The 12,398-nt window shown below is 44.5% G+C and overlaps 1 protein-coding gene across 6 annotated transcripts in view; it reads right to left on the bottom strand.

Annotated features, from left to right (window-relative positions):
- Positions 1-12,398, bottom strand: part of LOC139281279 (myosin phosphatase Rho-interacting protein-like) — a 226,944-nt gene that overhangs the window by 22,096 nt on the left and 192,450 nt on the right. For all 6 annotated transcript variants that reach the window (XM_070901379.1, XM_070901380.1, XM_070901381.1 and 3 more), the window contains 2 exons: positions 4,074-4,638; positions 503-619 (listed from right to left, as the gene is read on the bottom strand). In XM_070901379.1, coding sequence (XP_070757480.1) covers positions 503-619; positions 4,074-4,638 — 682 coding nt within the window. The remainder of the gene's footprint in view (positions 1-502; positions 620-4,073; positions 4,639-12,398) is intronic.

Genomic DNA, 12,398 nt, shown 5'->3' with positions numbered 1-12,398 from the left:
ACAGTCAAACAGAGGCATGCAGAACTCTTTCAGCACCAAAGCCATGCAACAATAAAGGACATGGAGAAAAGAAGCAGACACATAGCCCATGACACATCTTCGTTCTGCTATGCTGTCCTGATAGCAAAGGCCAGAGATGTGACTCTCAGTTGTAACCCCAAAAGTTAGTTGTTGTGCCACACACCAACATGCAAATAGAGCACCAAATACAAAATAAACCAGACATGTGTTAGTAAAAATTAACAGTATTGGAGAGTAATGCTGCATGTATTATAATACACAATGTGGTACTGGGATTTAACACACCTGTGTACACTTATAATTATACAAACATAGAACTTTTCTCAGGGATGATATTCTTCAATTAAATCAAGTGCTACAACTGATTATTTAAATACAGGAATGCAACTGTGGTGAACATTGGACTTTGTAACATTAACAAGCCCAATGTGATTGATCACATTCCTGAATGGTGTAGCATAAAGGCTATCCTTTTGCTTACCTGCAGAACATAACCATCCCGTGCATTGTGCTCCCTCTCCAGCGCCGCCCTCAGCTGCCCCTGCAACACTCTGTTTTGTTCATGCAGCCTGGAGACCTCCTGATGTGACTGCTCCAACTGTGGAGATAAAAAGCACAACTAAAGGAAACAGTTACAGCTTGCTGGAGGGGATATATGTCTGGGAACAAGAGTTTACTGAGTGGATAGAGAACAGAATTACAGTTCTTTACAGAGGCGCTAGATAACAGAACAGGGTTAACAGCTTCTTATAGGGGGATATATAACTGGGAAAAGAATCAAAACCTCTTTAGAGATGAACTAGATAAAGAGAACAAAATTGCAACTTCAAGAGGCTGACAAAGTGAATTTTTGCTGAGGAAAGGAAACTGGCTTGAATAGGGTTGCAGCACTGAGACAGAACAGGACTCAATATCTGTAAGACCAAGCAGCTAAGACTGTGCAAACTGTTTTGAGAGGATTTAAGTAAGCTGTACAACCAAGAGGCAGTTGAGTTACAAGGGGCTAGCAGAGTGAATATAGAGCATTTGGTCTGAACTGGAGTTCAGCATTAAAGCTGGCTTGAAATTACTTTGAGTTTCTGAGTCCTTTTGTGTCCCTTTATTATAGCGAGACAGTGGAAATCAGTGTTAAGCAGAACTTGCATCACGAGAATTTCTGGAAACAGAGTGTCCAGGATGACCAGTGTAAGACGCGTCTCCAGGTAAATTCACTCAAGCTCAAACTTGCTTAACGAGCAACACTTGAAGAAATTCTGCATTATATGAGAGGAGGAAGTTTCTAGAACACACACTGCAGGAGGTGGCCACCCTGCTGATAGAGAGGAATAGTGAGGCAGAGGAAAGGAAGTGGGCCACCAGCTGCTGAGGGGGCAGGAGGACCCAGGTGGAGGAAGTTCAGTAAACTCCTGGGAGCCTGAAGCAGTCCGATAGATATACAGGGCTGGATACATACGACACTGAGGATGGAAATCACAAACAATGCCACGGTACTGTGGAGAAAGTGGTGATCAAAAAGAGTTGGCAGTTAAGTGCAGGAATATAGTGGTAATGGAAGATTAGATAGTGATCGGATTAGACCGTCACTTATGTAACTATAAACATAATTCCCAAATGCAGAACTGCTTCCCAGGTGCAATATTTGGTACATAACTCAGTGAGTACATCGCTTCGAAATGGATGGGGGTCAGCTGGAAGTCGTTGGTTCAATGACAAGAAAAAAATAGGACTCGGGCCCTACAATTCCAGGATGTAGAAGTTATGATCTTATTCCGTATGACCTATTCCTGCTCCTAATTCTTATGTTCTTCAAAAGTTTGAAGTTCAGCAGTATTATCAGTACAGCTGGTACAGGTACAGTCAGATTAGGAGGCAAAATTGTGGCTAGAAACGTGCAGATAGAAAGATTTCAGATTCTTGGGATACTGAGGCACAAGTGAGCTGCACTGACAGGACAGCCTGCACCTGAACAGAACTGGGACCAATATCCTCACTGGGAGGTTAACTAGAGATGTGGAAAGAATTAATAGAAATAGTTAGGTAGGCAGAAAACAAAGTATAGGGATAAAAGGAAGGTGTGGTTAGTAATGTTTCACCTGGATTTGTGTTGGGGCTGTTCTTATTTAATATATACATAAATTATATGGACTTGGGAACTGAGGGAACAATATCAACATTTGTTGAACACACCAAATTGGGAGATATGGCAAACTGACAAAGATAGTGAAAGACAATGTAGCAGATGCAATTCAGTGTAGAAAAATGTGAAGTAATATATTTTGGATGTCAAAATAAAGAAAGGAAATAGACTTTAAATGGTAAGATTTTAAATGGAATACAGGAACCTTGATGTGTAGATACAAGGTCATTAATGGGGGCAGCGAAAATTGTTAAGGCCATAAAACAGGAAACTTAGTTTCTCCAGACACAGAGAATATAAAAGCTCACAGGCAAGGTTAAACTTGTAGAAAACCTTAGTTAGGCAGCAGCTGGAATATAACGTACCATCTTGGTACCCTATTATAGGGGGATATAAAAGCAATGAGAAACATAAGAATTAGGAGTAGTAGGCCATTCGGCCCCTGATCTTCTACCTCAACTCCACTTGCCTGCACTATCCCCATATCCCTCGATTCCCTTAATAGCCAAAAATCTATCGATCTCTGTCTGGAATATACTCAACGACTGAGCCTCCACAGCCCTCCGAGGTAAAGAATCCCAAAGATTTACCACCCTCTTCAGTGAAGAAATTTCTCCTCATCTCAGTCCTAAATGGCCAACCCCTTATTCTGAGACTGTGACCCCTAATTCTAGACTCCCCAGCCAGGGCAAACATCCTCCCTGCATCTACCCTGTCAGACCCTATAAGAATGTTGTATGTTTCAATGAAATCATGTCTCGTTCTTCTAAACTCTAAGGACTATAGGCCTAGTCTCTCTCTCCTCATAGGACATTCCCTCCATCCCAGGAATCAGTCTAGTGAACCTTTGTTGCACTCCCCCGATGCCAAGTATATCCTTCCATAGGTAAGGAGACCAAAACTGTACACAATACTCTAGGTATGGTCTCACCAGAGCCCGATAAAATTACAGTAAGACATCTTTATTCTTATACTCAAATCCTCTTGTTATAAAGGCCAACATATCATTTTGTTTTCCTAACTGCTTGCCTGCATGTTTCAATGATGTGTGTTCAAGGGCACCTTGGTATCCTCTGAACACCAACATTTCCCAATCTCTCACCATTTAAAAAATACTGCTTTTCTATTTTTCCTACCAAAGTGGATAACTTCACATTTCTCCACATTGTATTCCATTTGCCATATTCTTGCCCACTCATTTAGCCTGTGTATATCCCCGTGAAGTTTCTTTGCATCCTCCTCACTACTTACATTCCCACCTAGCTTTGTATCATCAGCAAACCTAGATATATTACATTTGATCCCCCCAACAAAATCATTGATCATTGAAAGGTACAGTGTAGATTCAGTAAGATGTTACCAGTGAGAGTCTGGGGCCCAGAAGAGGCGAGGGCCCAGGAGCAGCACGAGCCAGCCCACACTGCTATGTGTGCAGGCACTAGGCCCGTGCAGCAGAACTGGTCTCCAGTCGTCTTGGTTAATCCTTGACACTGGACCAAGACCTAGCTCTGTCAAGCCTGTGTGGTGGCTGGTGTGCAATGGTCACCACACGTTAAAAAAATCCACGCACAGGCATCTTCCACTCCGAGATGTAGTTCGGGTCCTGGAATATCAGGTCCTTCATTGAAACACCTGTGAACTCATTCCTTTTTGGCGTGGAAGCAAGTCATCCTCGCTTCGAAGGACTGCCTATGTTGATGATGACCAGTGATGAGGGGTTAGAGTTATGAAGAGAGCCTGGAGAAGGTTAAAGGATGGCCTTTTTTCATTCAAAACTTTTATGTTCTAAGACATTAACAAGGATGCAATATCATTCTAGTTTTATATATTTAAATACTCAATGTTTCCATGATCAATTGAACAATCAACTGCGAAGTCTCCAAGACCTCCCATCTCAAGATTAGTCATTCCTTACCTCCTTGTCCAGCTTTAATGCAATGTCCTGGGCAGGGGATCTTCCTTCACTGGCTGTCAGCTTAGTGTGGATAGGAACTTGTTTCTCCTCACGCAGAGGTGTAGATTCCACCTGTTGCCATCGATGTTCAATTTCAACATGAACGCTCTTAGGTCCCGGGGATATGGAGGTTGTGGTGGCCTCATCCACCTCCATCCTGTTCACATCATCGTAACCCGATGACAAAAAAACATCAGTTGTCTCAAATCGTTTGCGTCTCTCCTCTCGCCGGCGGGCACGGTCCCTTTCCAGTTCCCGAAAGTCTGCTTCAGAATTAGTCGTGGTCCTGAGGTACAGGGTAGGTGGTCTGCGGACATGCCCTCCGCTGGGCCGCTGTTGCGCCGGACGAAACTCAGCCCAGTCAAATGTTTTTGAGCGTCCTTCTTTTCTTCGCTCCCGAGCCCTGCTTTTCTTCTGTTCAGCTTCTAAACCAGCTCCATCCGTCGAGGTTGTTGCAAGTTTTCCTCCGTTTGCTGATGTACCTTCAAACAGAGTTCTTACTTTCAGCTTCTCCTCTGGCAAGCTCCTGTTCGAAAGCAAAGAAAAAGAAAATTACAACCATCAATGGATTAAACACACCTCCTCGCATCCCAGTGATTTAGAAACTCTCTTCTAGGTTGCCCTTTGCTCCTTCAAATCTCCTTTTTCGACTATTTTCTCCCATGGCAGTGAGGAAGGGGGAGGGAAGAAGTGTCCAGTCATGATGCTCCAGCCATCATGGTGTGGGGCAGGTTTCTTGGAGCAACTGGTCTTGTCCAGCCCGTCATGTTCACAAATTGAATAGATTTGATAGGGTAAACATTGAGAAAATGTTTCCACTTGTGGGGGGGGGGGGAGGGGAATCCAAACTAGGGGTTATAAAAATGATAGTCACTAATAAATCCAATAGGGAATTCAGAAGAAACTTATTTACCCAGAGAAATGTGAGAATGTGCAACTCACTACCACATGGAGTGGTTGAGGCAAATAGCACAGGTGAATTTAAGGGGAAACTGGGCAAGTACATGAGGGAGAAAAGAATGGAAGGATATGCTGATAGGGTTGGATGAAGTAAGGTGGGAGGAGGATCGTGTGGAGCATAAACACCGGCATAGACCAGTTGGGCTGAATGGCCAGTTTCTGTGCTGTACATTTTATGTCATAAAAAATAGGAACAGAAACATAAAATTTAAAAAAACATACGGCCCCTCGAGCCTGCTCCGCCATTCAATAAGATCATGGCTGATCTGATCATGGATTCAGCTCCACTTCCCCACCTGCTCCCCTTATCGTTTAAGAAACTGTCTATCTCTGTCTTAAATTTATTCAATGTCCCAGCTTCCACAGCTCTCTGAGGCAGCAAATTCCACAGATTTACAACTCTCAGAAGAAATTTCTCCTCATCTCTGTTTTAAATGGGCAGCCCCTTATTCTAAGATCATGCCCTCTAGTTCTAATCTCCCCCATCAGTGGAAACATCCTCTGAATTCCAATGAGTAGAGACTCAACTTTTCCTCATAAGTCAACCTCCTCATCTCCGGAATCAACCGAGTGAAACTTCTCTGAACTGCCTCCAAACAGGCTGGCTGCAGCTGGGTTCCATAAATCCTTCAGTACCTTGCCCAAATGGCCATTCATCATGTGTGAGTCCCGACAGGGAGGACTGGCAGGCTATTCCATCATGGGGAGTATCATAGCCAGGCCTGCTCCACAGACACAACCTTTCCAGTGTGTGTCACTGGATAATAATCAGGAGCAAGAACGCTGGCTGATTTTCTTTCTATTCCTAATCCAGAGGCTCCGAAGCAAACTGGGGGTCATATCACAGCCCTGGTATTGTTACATTGTGTCCTAAGTTATGGCTCCATTTGCTACAAGCTTAAGACTGCTCAGTTTGAAGGAGAATCGATAAATGAGGCACTGTGTACTGCAGGTGCTGAAAACAGGCATCAAGTTTCCTGTGAAAACTTTGTACCATGATCACAGGACAAGGTGGCTTTTGTTAAGCTGATTCCAAATTGAGCCGACCTATTGGCACAATCTCCACAAGACCAATACAAGAACAATAATTTGTATTTATATAGCGGCTTTAATGTAGAAAAACATCGCAAAGTGCTTTACTGGTGCTTAAGGAATAAATATGGACATCAAGCCAGAGGAGACTTTGGACTTAATTTTGCCCAAAGCCGTTTTTTGGCGTATTGCCAGAGTTACGCCTTTTTTTTGAGGCCACAACTGCTCCAAAAATACATGTGCCAAGTTTTCCCACTTTTTTTTAAATTGGCGCCGCATAGCCTGTCCTGTAGCCTCGGGGGGTGGAGCCTAATGTCTGCGCCGAAAAAATGATGCCACCCCTTCTGCGTATGCGCGAAGAAAATGACATGATTCCTATGGGCGCACATGCGCAGTACAGCTCCCGGTCTGCAATCGGCCATTTTTAAAGAACCAGTTGTGAGAACTTTTGAGTGTTGAGAGAGAATTTTAATTATCATTGGAAAAATCGGAGCTGCATTACAAAATGCAATGTGGCACAAGGACTAAGAATTTCTTACAGGATGAAGTGGAGGCACTAGTTACTTTGATTGAGGGCAGATGGCAGGAGCTGGACACCAGCAGAGGTCATATAAAGGTCCCACCCAAAGAAATAAAGAAATGCTGGAACCAACTTGCAGAAAATTACTGTGCAATGGTGACTACCCAGAGGTCTGGAGGCCAATGCAAAAAGAAGTGGCAGGACCTCGGTCAAGTAGTTAGTGTAAGTAATATTTTCATTTTTCCAATGGAATTGCAATTGTAAATGTGACCATCAGTATATGTCCACCCAGCAGAAAGACACCCTCTCTAAAAAGTTACATTTTCATCTTTGCAGAGGAAAGTGGCACACAACAAACAAGAAATAACTCAAACAGGCCTGGCAAATCTGCACCCACCAACACCCTTGGAAGAAAGGGTCGCAGCTTTGATGGGTCCTGCCTGGAGAAAAGCAATCACCACTGCACAACCTGGGCCCACATTCGAGGGAGAGGGTAAGTCCTGCAAATTCCACAGTCTGGCTTTGCTAAATGTTAAGTACTGCACGGGCTAGCTTCGGTTCATGGGAATGTCTCCCTCAGCTACGCTTCGGTTGATGCAATGTGCTATCATTCATCGTGGTCCTTCAAATTAGCCTGCTACCTGCGGTGTGTGTACCTACTCATGCCACCCACCCTGCCCCCTCCTCTGCTGCTAACCATTTGTCTGTTCTGTTATATTTTGCAGAACTTGAGGCCAACCCTGACGATGCAGAAGAAGATTCAGATGAGGACGAGCCTGAAGAGGAGAACATCTTCCAATTCCACCTTCCAGACCAAGAGCATGGGGGTGAGGGGGAGGGGATGAATGAAGTCCCCAATGTTGTACTCACTTTGGAGGAGGTGCAGGTGCCGCCCATTGAAATGCTAGTCCCTTCCCTGAGTAGTGGTTTGAGTGTTGGTGGGACATTCCATGGTTTCCCACCGTCTCAGGCTGGGGATTCCAGGGGGTGCAGCGAGGCACACCCAGGGTCCCACCGAGGCTGCGGATCCCAGTGGGATGCAGCAAGGCACACCCAGGACCCCACTGTCCAAGGCTTCGGGTCCCAGTGGGGTGCAGCGAGGCACACCCTGGGCCCCACCGTCCGAGGCTGTGGGTCCCACTGGGATGCTGCTCGTCACACCAGGGTGAGGAGGGGAAGGAGAGCTCAACCGCGCTCTCCTGAAGCGCTCTCGTGAAGTGCAGGATCTAACAGATGTAGTTCACATGATGGCAATGAGTGCAGAGAGCATTGACCTTACCCGATCACTCCTGGACACCATCAGTGGGGTGAGTGATGAGGTATCGGGACTGTCGAGAAATGGGAACGCTGTCCGGGAACATGAGGGAGGAAATATCTCAGTCAGCAGAAACAATGTCGGTGCATATGAGGGAAAGAATGTCGCAGGTAGTTGACACACTTTTGCTCAATATGAGGGGGGGCATGTCACAGGTAGGTGAGACACTATTGGCGAACATGAGGGAGGGAATATTGGAGGTAATTGAGACACTGTCAGGACACACGAGGGAGAGAATGTTGGAGTTAGCTGCTGCAATAAGGGAACGCGCCCAGACCCCGCCCATTGACAGAATCAACCGCCATTGCCACTCTAATCCCCAGACCAGCGGCCCAAGCCGAGCCTTCCATATTACCGGCTGTCCCAACCCCCACCTCCACACAATCAAGAAGTGCGCATTACCCGATATGTTCGAAAGAATAAGCTTGGTACCAACCCGAGAAATGCTGTGCCACCGCCTGCGGGCAGGGGTGGTGGAGTCACCAAGACAAGTGCAGCGGGCATTCTTAGAATAAGGTGGAGGAGAGATGGGAGCAGCCTTTCTTTGCTGCTGTTGTTGTTACTGTTCTCAAATTAAAAGCTTTTTGTAAGTTATCCAAATTTACAAGTTAGTAAGTGATCTTAAAGTTTTTACGTGATCTTAAGAGTTTGTAAGTAAACTTAAGTGAAAACTTTAAAGTTTGATACAAGAATATGTTTATTAAAGTTAAGTTAAGTACAAACAAATGTTTGTTAAACTTTTGAATAAAATATATTTTAAATTATAACTGAATCATTTCTGTTATTTGTTCCATTATTAACACAACTTTTTGAAGTAAACCAGAATCATTTCCATCATTTGTTCCATTAACACAACACAACTTACGGAACAGGTCCAAACAGTCAATATGGTCCATGTGGAATAGTTGCCGCTGAGCCTTCAGGCAGCGAAGCGTTCATGGATGAGCTGCTGGCTCAAGGCTCGAGCAATCGTTAAAGGGGCTCGACGGACCGCCCTCCTCCACCATTGTGTTCTGGGTTCAGGTAGTTGCATGGCTTCCTTATCATCAGCCACTCTCACCTCGGGTGGGTCTTCTACTACCAGCTGCTGCTACCTCATGATGGCAAAGTTATGCAGTACACAATAAGTAAACTGATCGACAATCTCAGGGGAGTAGCTTCCGGAATGGTCCAGGCATTGGAAACACTGTTTCAAGATGCCAATGGTCCTCTCTATGATGCTGCACATCGCAATGTCAGCTTCCATCCGGGTTACGCGTAGGGGCGTCATAAGCCAGGTGGCGAGGCCGTACCCTTTGTCTCCCAATAACCAGCTCTGCCCTTCTGACTGCTGCTGAAACAGGCAGATATAGCGCTCTCATGTAGGATGAACGCATCATGAGTGTTCCCAGTGTATCTTGCATCGACTGACCTGATATGATGCATGTTGTCACACATGAGCTGCACATTAATGGAGTGGAATCCTTTTCTGTTCCTGTACATAAGAACATAAGAAATAGGAACAGGAGTAGGCCATACAGCCCCTCAAGCCTGCTCCGCCATTCAATAAGATCATGGCTGATCTGATCATAGACTCAGCTCCACTTCCCCGGCCACTCCCCACAATCTCTTATCCCCTTATCATTTAAGAAACTGTCTATTACTGCCTTAAATTTATTCAATGTCCCAGCTTCCACAGCTCTCATGAGACAGTGAATTCCACAGATTTACAACCCTCTGAGAAAAGAAATTTCTCCTCATCTCTGTTTTAAATGGGCGGCCCCTTATTCTATCATGCTGTCTAGTTCTAGTCTCCCCCATCAGTGGAAACATCCTCTCTGCATCCACCTTGTCAAGCCCGCTCATAATCTTATACGTTTTGATAAGATCACCTCTCATTCTTCTGAATTCCAATGAGTAGAGGTCCAACCTACTCAACCTTTCCTCATAAGTCTGTGAATGTTTAAAAATGTATAGAGACATTGAAGTTGAGAACGTGGGAATTGTATAGGGACAGTATAAGCTAACAAAGAATTCATGGAGGAATAGCCATGACATCTCAGACTCGAGACTGCGAAATGTTACAACACTAACACGTATTGAAACAAAACCCACAGCTTGCAGAAAAACCTCAAGGTCTTATTAAATCATGTTATTAACCTGAAACATTAACAGAAGGTCTTTGTTTAAAATCAGACCATACTTAGGTCGGCTTATGAGTGGACAAAGGGAAAGAGGGATCTAAGAGGATAGGCTGAACTAGGATGTCACTCTAGCCCTATCTTGTTACCTTTTGCCGAAAATGTATAACCATCGTCCCTTTACAATGTAACGTCACTTTGTCCGTAGGAAGTGAGTGCGTTCGAACAGACTTGCATTCCTTCTGTCTGATAAAGTCCCCGATCGGGATTTGCTTTTTAAATAAAAGCTTGCTTTGTTTAAAGCACAAACGGTATTCGTTTCAGTAATTTTGATGAACCAGATTGAGGTAAAAGAATTAAGAAATCAACATTTGGTGTCAGAAGTGGGATCTCAACGGACGACTGCCGAAAACTTGCGAATTAAGAGCCAGACTAGCCTTGGACGAGACGAGGGGAAAGTGGCCACTGGAGTGAGTATGATTTCAATACTGCTCCAGTTTCCCCCGGTTTCAAAAGTCTGAGGAAAGTTTAGCCACTCGCTGGTTCTCAGGTATTGTCTGAACGAGATCCAGGACAATCTGGTGAATACCTTTCAAACTTAGAATAGGGATAGAGATAGGGAAATTGCGCGGTGACGCAAACCAAGCGGCGACTTGGAAAGATAGGTTATAGTTAGAGCTAGATAGGGATAGATGATCAATCATGGATCCAAAAATTAATAGGAAAGAAAAGAGACTCTTGTGAACGTCTGTTTAAATGAGAAATGCTTCTGTGATTTTTACTGTAAAAAAAAAAGCCGGGGAGTTGTGGTTTGTTTTAGCTCCACCTACTTTTTCAAACAGAATGAAAGTTTTTTTAACCCTTCGTAGTGTTGTCCTGTATGTGGGAAGTTTAGTGTGAACCTTATTGAATTATGTATATTCGGATGATAAGTTACGGAGCCAGGAAATGCACAAAGGATAGGTTTGTTGAGTAAAAAAAAAGAAAAAAATACATGGTCCCGGTGGTTAAAAAAAAGGATTTAACATGCTCACTTACTTGTCGAAAGAAAACATTCAGAGAAGGCACAGCAAAACAACTGAGATGGATTCAAAAGGATTCAAAAAAAAATATTATATTAAATAACACGACCTTGAGGCTGGAACAATTGAGATAACGAAAAGCAGTCCACAGCCTACGTGCCAGACTTCTCTCTCGTTATGGAAAAGACAAAAAAAAAAGTAACGTACTAAATAGGTGCTGGAAAAAAAATGTTCTGAGATTTTAAATTATGAGAAAAATTCCACTGCAGTCTAAAAAAAAAAATCACTCCTGTCCAGTTGGCAGAAAAACTCCATTAAATTAGGGCTTTCATTGACTGATTGGATTTAAACTGCGCAGTGACGCGAAAGAATAGGGAAATTTGGAGACTAAAAGAAATTAAATAAGGCTCATAAGAAATCAAATTTAGAAAATTAGGCTCACAGGGAATTAAGTAAGACTTATGGGGAATTAAATAGAGGATAGGTGTTCAAGTCAGGTGTGACGTCGACCTCGTATATCACTTGGCCTGTCTAGGCACTGATTGAATTTGAATCACGCAGCAACTCGAAAGGTAGGGCTAGATAAGCGCGCGGCGGTGCGAACGCGCAGCGGCGTGGGACGTGCAGCGGCGCGAGCGCGCGGCCGAGTGAACGTGGGCCAACACAGACGCGCAGCAGGCTGAAACGCGTAGTGACGTGGGACGTGCGGCGGCGCGAGTGCGCGGCAGAGTGAACGTGGGCCGACGCGAACGCGCAGCAACGCGAACCGCAGGGTGATGCCAAAGTCAGTGCTGGTTTCAGTAAGTCTGTGTTTATTTTATGTGTTTCAAATCGCGCGGCGACGCGAACCACGGGGTGACACGGAAATCAGTGTTAGCTTTAGTAGTCTGTTTATTTTAAGTGTTTCAAACCGCGGGGCGACGCGGAAGTCAGTGTTAGTTTCAGTAAAGTCTGTTTATTTTGAGTTTGTTCAAATCGCGCGGCGACACGAACCGCGGGGCGACGCAGAAGTCAGTGTTAGTTTCAGTAAAGTCTGTGTTTATTTTAAGTTTGTTCAAATCGCACGACGACGCGAACGCGTAACGACACGGTAATTAGAGTCAGTTTAAATACGAGGGGCAGCGTGAAAATGGGTAATCAGTTGGATAAAACAACGGATGCGGATAGTCCGCTACAAAAGTTATGTGAGGAATTCCCTGAAAGAGCTGAAGACTTTAGAAAATTATCAAGAGCCCTGAACAAATTATTAGGAGATGACGAGTGGCCTCTAGGTGGCACTAGAAGCGTAGAGGTAGCAAAAAAAGCACAGGGATTGTC

Source organism: Pristiophorus japonicus, chromosome 15 (genome assembly GCF_044704955.1).
Source record: "Pristiophorus japonicus isolate sPriJap1 chromosome 15, sPriJap1.hap1, whole genome shotgun sequence".
Lineage (NCBI taxonomy): Eukaryota > Metazoa > Chordata > Chondrichthyes > Pristiophoridae > Pristiophorus > Pristiophorus japonicus.
The sequence above is the reverse complement of the archived record's forward strand: the minus strand, read 5'-3'. Positions and strand labels throughout refer to the sequence as shown.